Genomic DNA, 18,026 nt, shown 5'->3' with positions numbered 1-18,026 from the left:
GAAGTTGGTTTCTTTGTTTTATATGGCATTTGGGATCCAGATGATCACAAACAGAATTCTGTTCATGGAACAGGGCTTTCCAACCCCTTTTCCAAAGTGGAACCCACTATAGCCACTGAAAATTTGCTCTTGAGTTCTAGGTGTCTCCCAGAAAAGTGGTGGGATAAGACACAGAGAGGTGCAATGGGAATGGAGAATTAGTGGAAACTGGCTGGGGAAACTTGCACTAGTCAAGACTCATGCTACTTTGGATCCAAGCTTGATCATTCAATACATGTATCTTACTTAAGTGTTATAAAGGTAAAGGGTACAGGGACCCCTGACCATTAGGTCCAATCGTGGCCGACTCTGGGGTTGTGGCGCTCATCTCGCTTTATTGGCCGAGGGAGCCGGCATACAGCTTCCAGGTCATGTGGCCAACATGACTAAGCCGCTTCTGGTGAACCAGAGCAGCGCATGGAAACGCCATTTACCTTCCCGCCGGAGCAGTACCTATTTATCTACTTGCACTTTGACGTGCTTTCGAACTGCTAGGTTGGCAGGAGCTGGGACCGAGCAACGGGAGCTCACCCTGTTGCGGGGATTCGAACCGCTAACCTTTTGATCGGCAAGCCCTAGGCTCTGTGGTTTAACCCATAGCTTGCTAAACATTCACTTCTAAATTTACACAATGCCTTCTATCACCATTTGCTAATCTTTTTCTTTTTTAATAAAAAAAGCAAAATAGCCATCTGAATAAAGAGCGCTGTTTAAAGAACTGCAGTCAGGGAACGTTCAGTAAACATAACACGGCATTGCTTTAAATGGGATAATAAAAGGGAAGAAAAAGGTATATTTTGTTTTTAAATACACATACGCTTACTATTAATAATTGATTCATGTGGAAAGAACAAAGTGATTCAGCTTCACACTCCCTCCCTTATTTAGTCAGTTGAGTGCAAGAGAGCACATGTGTCTCAAATAGTGCATTTTGAGAGTTATTAAGCACATGTCCAAGGACACATTTAATAGCAACATTTTTATGTTCCAGTTTAACTAATATGCTTTGGCCTAGTCTCAAATATGTAGCAGAAGTTGGAGGGAATGGTAGTAGAACATACAAACATTGACTGTGGGTGAGCAATTTTTAATGCTTTAAAACATTTCCATGCAAGTAGAAAACTAGCGCAACAGGAACCTGGGTGGGCTAGAACCTTTCATCAGATGGACTAGCTTGTGGAATTCTTTGGTTTTAATTTTAAAGTGGCATTTCCCGCCTGCAGTATGAAAGGGGTATAGTTCACTCTTCAATAATCTCCTTGAATAAATCTGCTTGGTTTCCTCTTTTTTCCTCTTTTTCTCTCTGTGTGTCATATACATCAGACTGAGAGCCTGAGAACGGGGAATGGTTTATCTTTTAAACTCTGAATGAGATTTTGAGCTGCAAAGGAAAATGCAAACAGTCAGCAAAACCTTCTCCAAAGTTTTTGAAATGAATCCAGTACCTGTATCTGTAGAGTACACCCGGAAACTTTTGTCCCAAAAACCACAGACCAGGATGTAGCGATTGTCAGAAGTGATGACAAAACACTGGGAATGGACTTGAATACTTTGATCTAGGAGATCCGTAATTTGTCTCTTGTGCATACCCGTATTGCTGGCTAGAAGGGGATGGGGGAGGAGAGACAAAAGAGAAAATAATTATTTAACACAGTAGCAAATCGAGTTTTAATTTCTTGTCAAACTGATGCACACACATTCATGCATGTTCCTTTCCTCCTACCCACCACCAATCCTTTCACTCCTTCCCCACCGTCTTGCTACAATTTCCCCATCATATTGTCAAGCACATTCTATAAGCCTCTAGTTACATACCAAAGGCATTTCCAAGGTATGCTTATCCAGCAGAATAAACCAGGTGAGTTATAACTCTGATGGATACATATTAGGACAATTATCAACTTCGATGCACCACTGGTTATACTCAGAAACATTCTGGGAGTTAATACCAGATTCACCAGAACTTCAGTGATATTGGGTTGTATATTGAAATCTGTGCCCTTCCAAATGGAATATCATACTCTATGTACCACCATAAAGTGTTGATGTGGAAAAAAAGATTACACTTTATTTTCAAAAGGTATTAATATAAACACGTGGTGATGTTTGTGTGTATGGTTACTTAATAAACTGCACTGTTAACTTCACTTTGTTACACTTGCTTGAAACATAAATGTTTAAACTATAAATCGCTTTAAATGTCATGGCAAATGCAATACAGGGTTCCTGCTCTTTTTAAGAGGATAGTAATGTGAGTTTCAGTTCTTCCCACTATTCAAACCTAAAGCCAATTTCCCTATACCACTGCTGCTTCCCCTCTAACACTCCTCAACTAGGCAGTGAGGGCTACATGAGTAGTCTTCATGCAAATCTATGACCTTTTTCCTCCAGAGTCTGTCAGAAACTCTGCTGCAGTCTTCTGCAGTCTTCTCATTGGCCCTTGAGTGCAAAACTCTCCTGAAGACAATCCCTCAAGTCACAGGTTCTTCCTCACAGACCTTTTTCCTCAGCTTTAGCCAATGATTTCAGCTCTTGATTCCTCTCAGCTTCTCTGAGCTACTTCTTAACTCCCTTGATGTCTACTGCCTGACTCCAGCTTCCAGCCCTTTCTTGAGCTAACCAACAGCCAAACACCAGACTCCCATGTGCTCTCCTTGGCCTGACATCTTGAGTCATCCTCTCAACAATAATTCAAATTTGTGTGAAATCCTGCTCCCTGATCGGCCTGTAACTGAGCAGAATGTCTATAAAGCAGAAACCTGACTCACAGGGCTATCACGGGTTTTTAAAGGGCAAGAGTTAGACTATCATTTAGGCCCTCTGCTGATACTCTCTTATCTCCACAGTTCTCTGTAGAAACAAATGATAGTTTACAGAAAGTTAACCCTTAAATTCAACAATGTATTAATCTCCTTTTAAAAAGGAGTGCTGTGTTTTGTTTTTAAAACAAAAAACTTTACCTCCTAATAAGTAGACATCCGCGAATGGTATTATACCAGTATTGCACATTTTAAAATGTGCAATATAAGGCTTTATGTAATTGAATGTGTGTGAGGGTATATTTTAAACTATTCCATTCCTTGGGGAACTCATTAGGAATCAAATGGCTCTGACTTTAAATATAATTTTTGCTTAGGATGCCTACTGCATACTGTGTTATTGTATGTACACTCATATATTTTACAGTGAAAGGTGGTCTATAAATGTCCTAACAAATAATTTCTTGATACAGCTAAAACATTATCACTTGAACCAGGGATAGTGGCATACAATATAGCTTTTAGGCTGACTAAATGGAGCTCATGGAAAACCATTTGAATGTCTGGATGTAAATTTGTGCATTTGCATTGAAATGCAGAGGAGAATGCACATCAGAATCATAACTGTAATGTAGCCAAAGGTTATATTCATTGACCATGGTAATCTGTATTATATAAACTAGTCAGCTAAATAGACCCAGTCTGCAGGTAACACTAAGCCAAACTATGACTTAGTGTAAGCATGTTGGCTCCTGGAGAGGAGATCATAGCAGTTTGGGTCTGACTATGGTCCTCCTGCAAGTATGCTGCTGTGAGATTAGCCATGGTTTAGTTTAGCATGTCATCTAGACTTGAGTTTGTTGTTTGTCTTGCTCCAGACAAACCACAAGTTGTAACTGAGGTGGCAAAGAGGATGCAATCTCCTATGAGCCCACACACTTCTTTGTTCATGCTAAGCCATAGTTTGGCTTAGTGTTATGAGCGAATGGAGCAACAGTGCACCTTGCAACAATTTTCATGTAGTTATTACACATCACCAATCATGGCACATATATCAGTATTCATATGTGCATATACTAATAATCAATTACCACTTAAGAATTTTTTCACTAGCTATAGTAGTTATCTTAAGATTCATATACACTTTGACTAACTTGAAATAAGGTGACAAAATATTTTGTGACAATTGCCTTGGTCTTTAAATGTAAATATTCTGATTATTTGCATTCAATAACTAAAGAGCTTATAAAAGAAAGGTTTGAGAAATCAAGCTACAGATGAATTTTGAGGTGATTATGAAAATAAATTTTGTGCTCTTCTAAAGTTAAATCATAGAAGAAGAAAAAAAATGTATTTGCTAAGTGATGCCTTTCAGAACTGTAATACATACAAATTCACAAGCTATAATGAATTATGGTGGCCAAACTGCAAATACCTAAAACAAAGGTTTGCAAACAAACAAGCCCTTCTTCTTGGTAATAAGAATTACCACCACCATAACAAGCCACTTGGAAGCAGAATGCATTATAATGATTTATCTAGCTGAGAAACAATATCCTTACTTTCCTGATTGTGATCCTGAAGTCTGCCATACCCTGGAAAAACGGTAGAATACTAGTACCTGAACACTAAAAATGGCTGAGCAATATATTTCGACTTTGGAACTGTTCTGCAATTACACATTAATTCCCTCAGCCTGAACAGCAGGCCTGTGAAGAAAGGATTGATCTCCCTTAATGATGAAATTCTGGCACCACAGTTTTATTTTTCACAACACAGTGCTGTTAAGAATCCCACTGTTATTATGAAAATTTCCTCAGCAAAAGAGCTCCATCGCATTACTGGCACACCAATTCATCATAACATGCCTCGCTCTTGCTCATCAACAAGTCTGAGTGATGAAAAGACCCAATATTATCCTGACAGTACTTCATGCGCATTCTCAATCACACATTATTACGGCATCCATATTAATTTTCACTGACACACGTCCTAGGCCTGTTCAAATTAGGCAAACCAATGAGGGGGAGTTGATGAAATACCAGCATAGCCACAGCTCATTGCATTCCAATTTGCATGCAAATGGTTTATCAGGAAAATTCCATTCCTAGCAACCAGCAAGTGAAAAACAACCGTAATCTACACTTCAGGGCCACCATACAGAGCTTAATGAATCGCAAAGAGAGAAGGAAGTGACAGACCTATGAGAGGATCGATTTCCACTGGCAGCTGGTATGGCTGGTCCTGTACGGCACCTTGATGAGCTAGAATGCACAAGAGAAGATTTAAAAACTGTGTTACTTTCAGGCATTAAAACCATGGAAAATCCTATAAATCAAACACTATATGCCATTGTTTCCCTGTGAAAGCTTCATCCATTTATTGAACACCATCAACAAAAAAATCCAGGTGCTTTCAAGGACTGTTTATTACATTTATTTTAGATTATTGCTATTCTCAATGTGTACCATCATCAGAGGCACCAGCTCTGGACCATAAGCTATAGCAGATGCTTGACCAGCAGCCTCTCATGTTGCAACAAAACAAAATTAAGTGGTAAAGAGCACTGAAAACAAAATGTGACAACCATCTGCTGACTGTGGCAAATATTATTTCCTCCATTAAAAGAAAAAATACTTTGAATAGTACCGCACAAAGGATTTTTTTTTTAAAAAAAATCTTACTTTATGATGGAGAAAAGGATTTCGCTCACACTATATTAAATATTCTATTCATCATGGGAAACCTGCATACATGAACTTCAAGAAACATTTGTGAACACCAGAATTTTATGCAAATGTATGAACATTTCTTTTGTAACTGAAACGTTCATGTTTTGCTGATGCTAAACACATTTTTTCCCCTCAGAGCTCCACTTCAAAATATCAATGAAAGCTTCCGGAAATGGAAGCTAACATAATAAAAATCATGTGTGCAATATCTCGCATTTTCACATGTACCTTGCAAAGCATATGCTTATTATAAAACCAGCATTGCTGGAATGATTACACAGTTGTTATGGAATTCAGAAGTCCTGCTTCAGCAAAATCTGAATAAATGATGACACAATTTAAGTTTCTACCCTATATGGACATAATGGGTAGTAAAGTGCTTAAGCTGACAAGTTACCAAAATGAAGTAGGTGTACAATTTTACTTGCACATGTAAAGAGCCACGTTAGTACGCCTCCTTGTCCTTGCGTTCCTTGCAAAAGTAGTTTTTATTTAGTACCACAATTGTGATAGGAATTTTGTAACAAGCTCTGAACAAGAACTCTGTCTTGTGGTTTATAAGCTTAACAGCCAGACATATCAAAAATGAAAGGGGGGGGAGATAACATTTGATAAAGAAGTGAAAAAGCTAAGGGGTAATGAAGGTTTAATGGGTAATAGGTAGTACAGAACAGTGAACATTGCTGAATAGGAGATGACTTGGGGGACAAATTGCCCCAAGGAACAGCAAGGAAAAGAAGTGGGAAAAGTGGGAAGTCAGGAGATATAGAGGTTGCTATATTTGTTTGCTAAAACTCACAATTCAAATTTAAACAGACAGAGGACCAAGGATGGTCTTTTTGCTGTCCCGCTGCAAGGCAGGCCACTATAATTAAAAAGTGTGAATTCTGGTCATAGATCTGATTCTAGAAATTTCTAAAAAGTATAGCATTACCAGTTGTTTTGTTAGGCAAATTAATTTACTTATTATAAAAAGTATTTGGGAGCTAATCTTTGAGCTTTGAAGTCTACTTATTCTACAGAACAAGGTATGTATCTTGTAGGGCAGTTACAGCATTTTATTGTTATATAGAGATAGGCTACATTATTAGGTTTTCTTGTGCAATTCCTTTATAACAATGCTCTGAAAGGTTTTCTAATGACTAGAATATTTCAAAAACATAATTCTAAAATTGCTATTAACAGAACCTGAAATAGAAGTGAACTAATTACCAGATCATTTTATGATTGTGATTATGATTTATTAATTTCTATAGCCCCAAATATCACAGGGCAGTTCGCCCCCCCCCCCCCAAAAATACAAAATGAGAACACAAAATACATAATAAAATCAGGAATAAAAACAAAAACAAACCAGTAACTCCCCAGCTCATGAACACATTTAAAGGGCCATAGAATGTTAATCAGTCAAAGGCCTGGTTGTAGATAATTTTTTTCACCTGTCACCTAAAGATATGTAATGAAGACACCAGGTGAGCGCCGCTGTGGAGTGCACAGGGGGGCCACCACAGATAAGGCCCATTTATGTGCTTCAACCCTCTGAACCTCTCATGAAGGAGGCACATAAAGAAGGGCTTCAGATGATGATTGCAGGGCCTCGGTTGGTTTATACGAGGAGACGCTGTTCTTGAGGTATTGTGGTCTTGAGCCGTTTAAGGCTTCACAGGTCAAAAGCAGCCCTTTGACTTGGGCCCAGAACTTATTTGTCAGCCAGTGCAGTTGGGCCTTCTTGCCTCAGTGATCAAATTGGCTGCCGGATCCTGAACCAGCTTCGGGTGTCTTTTTAGATATTGTCTTTTTAGATATTAATAGGCATACTGAAGGATCTCATATTGGTTTGGATCAAATGAATACCTTGTTCATGTTAAAGGTATTTTAATTCATGCAAGGGTGGTGCTCTTTATTTTTTGCTAGTTCCCTCCAGCTGCAGTATCCATACCTGCATCCTTCACAGTCCTCCAATCCCAGGAATGACTTTCTAGAGATACAGTGGGAAGGATGGAAAGTTCCACTCTCATAATGGAACTTCGCTTGTGGTTCCTAAGACCCAACCCATTACAAACAAGCATCATCTTTGACACATAAAATCAACCCAACTTGCTGTTTATATCTTAACTTGCTAGTATTTCCATACTTACCAGGAAGGTTGTGCCACTTATTCACAGCAAACAGTCGATTAGCAGTGACGGTAATCACAGCAGGATTTGCCAAACCAGGCTGGGTGTTGGCTGCTACATGCGTTACAGGGGAGTTTGATGGAAATTTGAGGACCATGATGACATCTTGCTGAGCTTGGTCTGTGAACATCAATGGACTCTGCAGGAGGAGATACTGTTGAGTGGGCACAACAAGACCCCAACCACACGGAAAAAAGGAAAGACAAAGGAGGAAGAAAGAAAGGACAGGACAGGACAGGACAGGACAAAAGAAGGAAGACCCAATTAAAACAAGCAATAGCCACCGCAAATGAATGCCAATGCAGTAATTTTTGACAGGCCCATGGAAACTATCATTTTATTGAACACCTTGAGGTTTTTTTCCTTAATTACATACAGAGCAGGGAAAAATTAAGAAGCCAACATTTGTAGCAAGTCATTGGCCCCATTTAAAAGTTTCCAGTTGCCTGTATCTTGCAAACAGTTTAGCTTCAGCAGAAGTAGTGCTTCAAAAAAAGTACATCCCAATAAAAAAATAAAATAAAGCACAGAATTTTAAAAGCTGCACCAAAGCTCAAAGAATAAAATTCCAGGAAAATCATAGAGAGGGTAAAAAACAGAAAACTGAATTTGCAGTGTTTGCATACCATCAGAATTAATTTAGGAATAGCAATACAGAATTAAAATGTGTAATGCACGTCTTTCTATGCATTGTATAGCTTAGACACCAGAGGCTGTTACTGATACAAGGAATGATTTTTTGCCAATTCACCAGCAGATCCTAGTATCACCTCCCATAGAAGATTTTCAGAGGACAGAGAGGATTGCAGGAGTAAAGAGGGTTTGGTGAATATTGTGTCCTCCAACACAGGAGTATTCCATGAGCAGAATTCCAGTCATGGAAAATTATGATCTAAGTCTAAAACTTTATGACTTTAAAGCAGAATAAATTAAAGGTGGGTGTAGGGGTTGGATAAATCTAAGTTAGCTGTACTCTGTTCCCATTGAAAGTCTCTGGAACATACATAAAAATGTATAAATGAAATGTATTAGAAAACCACAAGATTTAAACCACTATCCTAAAAACTTGTGCTTATAGAGAATGCATAACGTCACTATGACAAAAGCATCTCTCAAAAGCATTTTTGTGATGCTTTGTCGACACAGCTATTAAGCTATATAAAGCTCAAGTCAGGATTGTCAGAGTTCTTGGTTTTAATGTTCAGTTTGCTGAGAAATTTATATTTACATGGAGTGTTTTCTTCATTGTCCATTAGTATTACCTGTGACTGCATCTGAGAAACTATTTTTTAATAATTAATTAGTATCTTTATGGAATTTGAATACGCTGGTAATGGCTTTTGCCTCTTTATCATCAGCAACTTTACAATGCATGTACACATATGTAAATGTGTATATAAGAGAGCACATTTAGCATATTTTTATACAGAACTAATAAAAAATTAAGTTCATTTGCATTTTTATTATCACTCCTTTTAAAAAAGTTATTAAGAGTACTTAGAAAAACATATTGCACTATGAATTCCTATTTACAGTCTTTGTATAAAGGTGTAAATAAAAACAACTAATAAGCTACCCAGACACCCTTTTGAGCAAGTGGCTAAAAGCCAATCAATATTATGAGTTAATCCTCCCTGGATGCTCATTCAATTAAAGGTGTCAGTAATGCCTCATCTGATGTGGCCTCAATTAAATCCAGCTATCTGATGGTGTGAAAACACAAGGGGATACAGCAACAGCAGCCAAACCAGACAAATAGGCAGCCTTCATGTGATTGCTAATTACTACACCTGGTGCATATTATGGCTTGTGCACTTAACGCAGCCCATGGTGCCTTTAATTTCTTCTCTATACATACTCCACCTACCTCCCCTCCCCCCCCCCAAAAAAAATCTTGCATTGAAACTTTTAGTGATTAACTGAATCATTATGGTGGTAAAACATTTGGCTTTGTGACAGGGAAAGCCAATGTACTAATGCATCTGAAAAGCCAATGTGTTTTTGTCTAGGAAAAACTTGATCTTTGCTCAAATTCTAGTGTTCAAAACCATTTATCATCTGGTACCTGGGTTATCAAACAACAACAGCTGCAGGAGTAAAAACATGAACCTCAGCGTAGGACTGATCTGCACATTTTACATTTCTGAAGACATTTGCAGATGGAGAAGTCAATTACACATCTGCTTACTTGGAAAAGCTGAGAAGTGCAAAGTGGTAACAAAATCTCATCACCGCCCAATGCTCAGACATATCATCTGCCCACCCGTTCCCTGAGAGATCTGTATAGTTTGGCTACAACTTTAGAAATGGAATGTGTGGATCAGACCACCACTGAACTTAAAAAACAAAACTGTTAAGGATTTGGAAGCTACCGTAATCAGAGGATCAACATGTTGATTTCCATATTGTGTTAAAAAGAGTTACAATTTAATGTTTCATATTACTTGCATACAATCATGTACCTGCATAATAATACAGTGTGAGCAACCTTGAATTCAAGCAACTGATAAGGTAACTGATGTATCTTGTGCTTTTTGGTTCTTTTGCTTCCCACCAAAACACTCTCCTCCTGCTTTGGCCATCAGCCTCTCCTCCCTCTACTTCCCATAAGTACAACTCTAACATAGTATGGCAACCTTAATTTAGTACAGAAAATTTGTTGTCATTAAATGTTGCATGTTTTAGTATTGAGCACAGAACCACAGGGCCTATGCAGAAAACTATAGATCCTATGATATATCTGAATATTCTGAAAACACACAGTATACGAACAAACGCACCTGACTCTTCACAAGAACCACACCTTGATAAATGCCACACCCAAATAAAGACAATGGATGGCATTCAATGGTGTCAGCCTGCTTTCAGAACAGGCTTCCACTCTTAACGTTGCTCATGCAACGTTGGATATCACCTAACAGCAAAGTACCCATCGACTCTAATGCCCTGGCCTGTCCGCAGTGTTCCTAAAACCTGGCTCAGAAAATGAACAAACCTTTTCTATCCTTCATAATGCATTCAATTAAGACTATGGAGAAAGAACATTTAAATCACTTTAAATTATCTGTACTGGGAAATGAAGTGTGTCTGTATGAATTTGGAGCAGCTGATTCGCAAATAATTAACCTGGCACCTAACTTACCACCTGCATGGCAGAGCTTCTTGGAGGATGTGGCTCTATGAGCAGTTGGGAAGGAGTCTGCCCAAAACTTCGGATTTGAGCTTCAACAGCCTGGAAAAAACATAGGCAGGTTTGCATGTTAAGAGGTGCTAATTACAGGCAATAGAACCATAACTGTCACCTGAAAATGTCATTCCACACTTCTGGTTTTTTTCATCTTGAAAATCAAGCCCGTGTGTGCACAGTGGGGCTAAGTGCTTGGCACTGGTATTAAGAATGAGGTAATCATTTTAGTACTCTAGGAGCTATTTCCATGAGAAACTGCAAAACTTCATTCTGTTCCGTGATATTAAACAGAGACCAGCTATTACAATCAGAAACTCTCCTTATGGACTCCATTTTTCTTTGCTTCCACCACCTTGTTCTGCTTGCATCATCTGCCTGCAACAAAAGCTAATATTTTCAGGTACTAAGAAAAACTCAGACCTCTAAGTATTTCTACCTTTGTACTGAGCGTTACCCTAAAGGTGGAAAAAGTAGCAAAGGCCTTCAAACAGAATTGTCAATATAAAATGCAATACAAATTACATTTAGGATGGTATCAGCAGCATAAAATTTAAATGTAAGAATGTGTTCAGAACAACTGTAATTTAAAACTAAAGTATTTTCTATATAAGCCCTTTACTTTTCTAAATAATGAAATCAAATTTAATGAACAATATTCAATTAATTAAAAAAATTACATTGAAATGCAGAGATAAATATGGGCTGCCCTTTCTTAGTTTGAGGTTGTAATCCTGTGTAGGGTGCTTAAATCCTATTGAATTGAAGCAGTCTTACTGTATGAAGGACTGCAATCTAAATGTTACAAAGTGATAAATTGATTGAAATGTCTTGAAATAGCAAGTATTCATTCTTTAAATATCAGTTCTACTTAATTTGCCCTAGTTACAAAGCCAAGACATTTATTTTGTATCTTTTAAAGACCTTAGGCAAATTGCTCTGGAGAAAACTACCATGCTCTTCAACCGAAAGGTCTACACCCCAGTCTTCCCAACCCTGGTTTCCCATATATTGCTGCATCACAATTCCTGTGATCTCTGACCATTGACCATGATTGTTTGGGATGACTAGGGTTGTAGTCCAACATCATCTGAAGATCCAAGGGTGAAACTTACAGTAAAGTTCTTAGCTTTATTTAAATGATTTGCTAATATTATGAAAATAATAACCTACACAGAATCATGACACTAATTATGACAGTTCCAATCCAATGTGGTGACCAATTCCAATTAAACTCAGAGGAACTGAGCCAGTGAATTAGCATTGTTCCAAATGTGATCCTGAATCTATAATGCAAGCATCTTCATACTTGGAAATAGGAACAGCTTGTGCTCTCCGGGCATCTGAGGACAGGGCTGCATGGTCTAAAGAAGAAAGGACTGCTGGCAAAATGGAAGCCTTGTGTTGAGTTCTCCTTCATTTCCCATATCAAAGTGAAGTGCAATTGACCCCCAAGTCTGGTACTTCCATGCTGTGTACATCAGAGGCCACAGGAGCCAAATGACGTGAAGCAGGAATCAGGTTGTTGCAATGACATCAGGACAGGAGTAAATTGAAGTAGCTTCAAGGACATGGGCCTAAGTGCAGTGTGTCATAATGATACTGAAGCTAAGCAGATCTGTGCCTGAATGAGAGACTGCATATGTATCCTTGAGTTCCAAGGGTGGGCTGGAAACTCAGCACTCTGCAGCCAATAGTTCTGTCCCAAGGTTATCTATTATCTCTGGTCTTCAACAGTAGTACACATTTATTTACTATGCATTCCAAGAACTGCAATGAAACTGCCAGGGAGCTGGGCTCGGCTATTACTCTGCCATATAAGCTTTTCACTAGTGAAAAGTTTCCCACATCAGCATCTAATTAAAAAGTAATACAATTAATCTGGAACATCAACTACAATAATACAAAATTGCACAAACCAACGTTTTAGCTCAATGCTTCTAAAACATTTCAGTAATAAAAAGTCCTATTTCTGTTAGTCCTCTGTAATAACAGAACTTTGGTTCTTTCCATAATTGTTCCAGATGCTGTAAAATGAGGCTATAAAATGAAACAAACTATAGGACTCCTTTACAATCCATTGCTCTACACAGAGAGAGTGAGAGCGTTTAGCATTTCCACATGTTAAGCTGAAAAATATGTTAATGTGTAATGAACAAATGATTAAATATTGATCACTTGTACTGATTGTGTATATACACACACACATACGCAACTGGTTACCAGGTGTGTGGAATTACTTCTCTGCTTTCTCTTCTCTCTGGCAGTAATAAAGAGGCAAGAGAAACGTAGACTTTCCTTGGCAGCGTTTTAGTTTTTAATTTAATGCGTAGTTCCAGTCTCTGAACATGTTATATATTCCAGTACTCAGTTTCTGAGGAGATGTGGGAGACCCAGGCTGTTTGGGAGTCATACCATCTGCCCTGGAAGCCTGCTACTTAATACTAAACATGTGGGAACAGGATTCAATTGCTCAATGAGGAGGCAAAGGAACTCTGCACATGCTCAAAAGCATTTTTAAAAATCACTTTACATGTTCCAAGCTTTAGCTCTCCTATTATAAACAAGCGATTGGGCTGAGCTTTTTTGAGCCCTGGCATAAATTAAACTCTTCTCTCTTTTAACTGTGAAAAAAAGTTAATTCAATAGTATGCAGTGCCCACCAAATAGGGTTGTAAATTTATCCAGGAGACGCGTATTAGAGAGTTTGAACATATGGATGCAGTTAAGGCAAAAACAGATGTTTGTTACTTTTCTTTGCAGCACCACTCAGAAACGAAATCAAAATTGCTTCCCCTCCGTGTTTATGTCTGAAAAGGACTATAAAACGGAATGGGAAGGAGGTAGAGGGAGAAGTGGAAGACAAAATGAGGGGGAAAAGAATGGAATTGCCTACAGTTTTAGCGAAAATAATGAGAGTGATTAAAGCAATCTCAAATGCAGTGATTGCAAGCATTACAATTTTGAGATTTAACAAAACTCATTAATATTAAGGAAGTTGCTTAAAGCTACTTTTTAACAATCATACAATATCGCACAGGTATGTTTCTTGGATCATGTTGCATATATTAGATGGATTTATATGTATGCAGGATTCAGCAGAGTCCATCTAAAAAATTCCAATTTTCTACACAACATTGTGAATGTTGTAATACTCTCAAGCTACAAGCATCTGAAACTAAAATGTGCTTCTGTCAATCAAATATAGCAAATTATTATTTATGTATTCAAAGTTTGACCCGCTAGCTTCCTATGATTCAGAGCTCCTTATGTCCAGTTTTATCCTCACAGCAATATAGGTTAGACTGAGATAAAGCACTGAGCCTAAAATCAGTGAACATCCTTTCTGGCTGAGATTTAAACCCAGCAAGCAGTTTACACCACACTAGAGCTGATGGCATGTGGCACATGCTGGGGGGGGGGATTGAGTGGAACATTTTGGTGTTGCCAGGACACACATCGAAGAAATGGTTTCCCCATACCTTTGGTTCATACACCACTTACGTTCAGCATAATTATGGCTCTTGGCTTTCAAAATAATCAGTGATTTCTAGCTATTCCTTTCCTTTCAGTAGCATGCTGCTTGACAGCATCAGGGAAGACTGACTTTCCATTCAAATGGTGCAGTTGAATGGCATATTTAGGGCTGTGTGGGATACTGCCCACCCCCAATCTGCAGGACCATTCTTCCCCCAGAAAAGGTTTATGTAGGTATATGCAGAATATCAGAACTTTGGGGGAGGAATGAGTAAAAGTTGCTCATGAGGAGTCGTCGTCCCCACTCCACATGCTTGTGCTCCATGTAGACTTCAAATCTGCTCCCAAGAACAGATTTAGGGGGCACGTTTGGGGAGAAGTCCTGTTGTGCAAATGGAATTCATTCCGCTCCCACAAAGCTACTTAGTGATATAGATATTTTGATATAGATATATATAGATAGTGATATAGATATTTAGATATCTATATATGGCAAAAGTTTCTTTTCGAAGAAAAGAAGTAAATATTAATTTGTATTTTTTAAAAAAGGAATAATGGGCTAGATTCAAAGTCGGATGTGCAGAAAGCTGCTGCACATTTTGCCTCATATTTTTCTTGGCTGTTGTATTAATGTCTGATGAAGAGTGTTTGCTTCTCCTCATAATAAAGACAGACAGATAATCTGGTAAAAACAGTAAGTATACTTTTACCAAAAATACAGTTGATGTTAAATGTTTTGAAGTTGTAGAAGCAAATATCAACTGTTATCAACTATGGATAACAGAAGCCTAGCTTTTCCAATACTAACAGGCAGGATGGCAAGTACCAAAGGCCAAAGTCACTCTGGATGTGATTTGCTTCCTACAAGTCATTTTTTCCCTGATGCATCAGGTACCCATCAGTAGAGAATGGAAATTAGGTTGGGCAGGAAAATAAACGCAGCTCTGAAAGTCTTATGCTCATATCTTGAGCTACTTGGAAAACCTAACAATAATATATTTTCATCTGCAATATGTCAATTATCAAAGATTATGTGCAGAAACTAACAGGGCTCTATGTTGTCATTTTTATTTGGTTGTGGAATTCTGACTGGATATTATTTTGGGGTGCCACTACTTCTCCCAAGGTGTTCTTTCAATGGAGAGAGAATTGGGGGGGGGGGGTGGAGAGGAAACTTCAGAAGGCAAAAAAGAAAAGTAAAACTTTTTAAAGCATAATCATCGGGTCTCCAGAACTCCATTATACGTAAAAAATAAACTTTATGTGAGAAGGGGAAAATGGTGTATGAAAACCTACTTTGTCCAGTCTAATTATAAGAATAGCTGTTGTGGGCAATTACATTACAGCCAGTGAGTTAAAACAGAAAAGTAATTACAGTTTGTGAAAACAAGGATTTATTTTCCCTTTCAGAGTCATGCAACTTGCTCTAATCTGAATCTGTACATTCCAGGCATATTAAACTGAGGCCTAGTGCAACTTCAGTGCAATCTCCAATTCATGCAAACTGTCCATCTACTACATTGTAATCCCAGCTGCCAATCTGAAATAAACCAGTTAGTCAGAGCAGACACAACCTACAGAAACAAATGTCACTCAATAATGTTCAGAGGCACTGGGTTCATGGATAATTTCAAACAGTATCTCTGTCTGGAACACTGATGTGCTCATTGAGAACACCTAAATCTCTAGCTACTGGAAATAAGCAGATAAAGTGGAACAAGAAAAATAGGCCTGCAAAATACTTCAAAGAGACTTAAGAGAAAATGCCAAAGGAATTCAAAGAAACTTGAAGGAAGAATGACTGAATGTAATGCATGCAAGAGTGCAGATACTTTGGGGATGGCGCAGATTTCATTATGAGATTAGGAACCATCACACTTATTTTCACACAGTATGAGAATATCATTCAGGCTGTACTGCCACATTTCACGGTTAACAATGTTGGATAGCAGGGCAGAAAAGCGCTCAGCATAATGATACCAGGTCCTGAGTTAAGTTCTACTAGTAACTAGACATTATGGAGAGCTCAACAAATGGCTGTCGGTCTGGACAGCAGTTGTGTTTTTTCCCCTTATGTCTAGTTCTCTACCCCAGATTGTTAAATTAAATGGACCTTTGAATTTACTGATAAGAAGGTAATTCTTATTGCTTGCTCTTGTGCTGGAGCCAACCCAGTTTCGTTTCTCACGGTAAGTACAAGTTGTGCCAAAGAAATTATCACACTACTTTGTTCTTATTTATATCAAAATAGTGTTGCTTAAAGAGAAACATCAAATGCTGATATTGTCATTAAATCACCATTTAAAACAATACAGTTAGTACTTGAAAACAAAGGTTTTTCCTCACTAAATGGAGTTTGCTTTTAAAACTTTAACTGGTAATAGATACAAGCAGAATACCCTTTCCTCAGAGAATCCTTATCCAAACAAAATTAATTCAAGGTGAAGTATGAAGCAGGTTCTCCTAAAAAATAAAAAAGGAACCCCAAAACACACCCCTGAATATATTACCATCTTGCAGTGGGCCTGTTTTTCACTAAGCTTCAGAGAAAGAGATCACAGCCCAGTGCCCAGTACTGTTGACAAGCTAAACTCCAGGTGGCCGTGAAAACAATGTATTTGGTTTTGATACGTTCTTTTTTAAAAAATAAAAAATCTGGCACAGTTTTATGGTATTTTAAATGCAGGTTTCAATTAAAAACAGACTAATCCTTAACATTTATTTAGCTTTTCACAGTTTCTGTGCTGTGTGCTGTGTCAAGCAAACCATCTGGGCAACACACTTCTGGCTAGTGAGTCTTCCAACATATTTGTTTCTACAACACTTTCGAATTGTGCATAAATGTAGTATTCAGTTATTTTATTCACACATTTAAAATATACTCCTTTGCTGCAGCGTCCTGTAATCACTTTAGTGAATTTCTAAGACATGCATCAAAGGTTGTACTCCATCTGCATGTAAACAAGACCTGCTGATAATTTAAAAGTATTTAGCAACTGTTAAGACTAGGCTATAAATACAAATGTGTTTAGATTTCCTGAAAGATTCACTAGCTCAGCTGTCTTCATCTGATTTAGAGCTGAAATACCTGGCTCCCACCATGGATGAAAAGGACTGGGAAGTCAAACATACTTTCTATCTGATAGGATAGCAGACTTGCTACTGCTGTCATTAAATTGGGGTAAACTAAACATTGCTGATGCTGGTGAAAAAAAATCCCATCATTCAAATGCTGACCTATATGAAATAACCAATTTTAGAAAATGCTCAGGCTCAATATATGTCAGACCTTCAGAGGAATGGAAAACAGGAAGTGAGGTAGTAGCTACGCAGAGCTCTAGATGTTCATTTCCATCATATCTGATCCACAAGGACTGGGATTCTTCAAGGTTTTTGAACACAAGAAACTGCAGTAAAAGTGAAGGCAACAAAGGCTAAGGAAGAGACTAATTTCTATTTAGTAATTGTATGTGGGCCCCAAATATCAGAAAGAATGTCTCCACCCAGACCAACCCCATCCATTCACTGTTGAGGAACCCCATTTGGTGACCCCTGTGCTAAGCAAAGGCTTGCACTGCAGAGGTTTGGGGGATGGCCTTCCCTGCAGTGGTTCCAGATCTCTAGAACAGCCTCCCTTCTGAAGTGCAACACATCTCTG

At 38.2% G+C, this 18,026-nt stretch overlaps 1 protein-coding gene across 3 annotated transcripts in view; it reads right to left on the bottom strand.

Moving 5' to 3' along the window:
* Nucleotides 1-18,026, bottom strand: part of LRBA (LPS responsive beige-like anchor protein) — a 367,500-nt gene that overhangs the window by 27,715 nt on the left and 321,759 nt on the right. For 2 of the 3 annotated variants that reach the window (XM_081875163.1, XM_081875164.1), the window contains exons 49-52: nucleotides 10,850-10,939; nucleotides 7,669-7,861; nucleotides 5,000-5,062; nucleotides 1,485-1,640 (exon numbers count right to left, since the gene is read on the bottom strand). In XM_081875163.1, coding sequence (XP_081731289.1) covers nucleotides 1,485-1,640; nucleotides 5,000-5,062; nucleotides 7,669-7,861; nucleotides 10,850-10,939 — 502 coding nt within the window. The remainder of the gene's footprint in view (nucleotides 1-1,484; nucleotides 1,641-4,999; nucleotides 5,063-7,668; nucleotides 7,862-10,849; nucleotides 10,940-18,026) is intronic. The other variant, XM_081875165.1, reaches the window with a different exon arrangement.

This window comes from Podarcis erhardii (assembly GCF_964252035.2).
Source record: "Podarcis erhardii genome assembly, chromosome: 9".
Classification (NCBI taxonomy): domain Eukaryota; kingdom Metazoa; phylum Chordata; class Lepidosauria; order Squamata; family Lacertidae; genus Podarcis; species Podarcis erhardii.
Note: the sequence above shows the minus strand (reverse complement) of the source record. Positions and strands in the feature narration are given on the sequence as shown.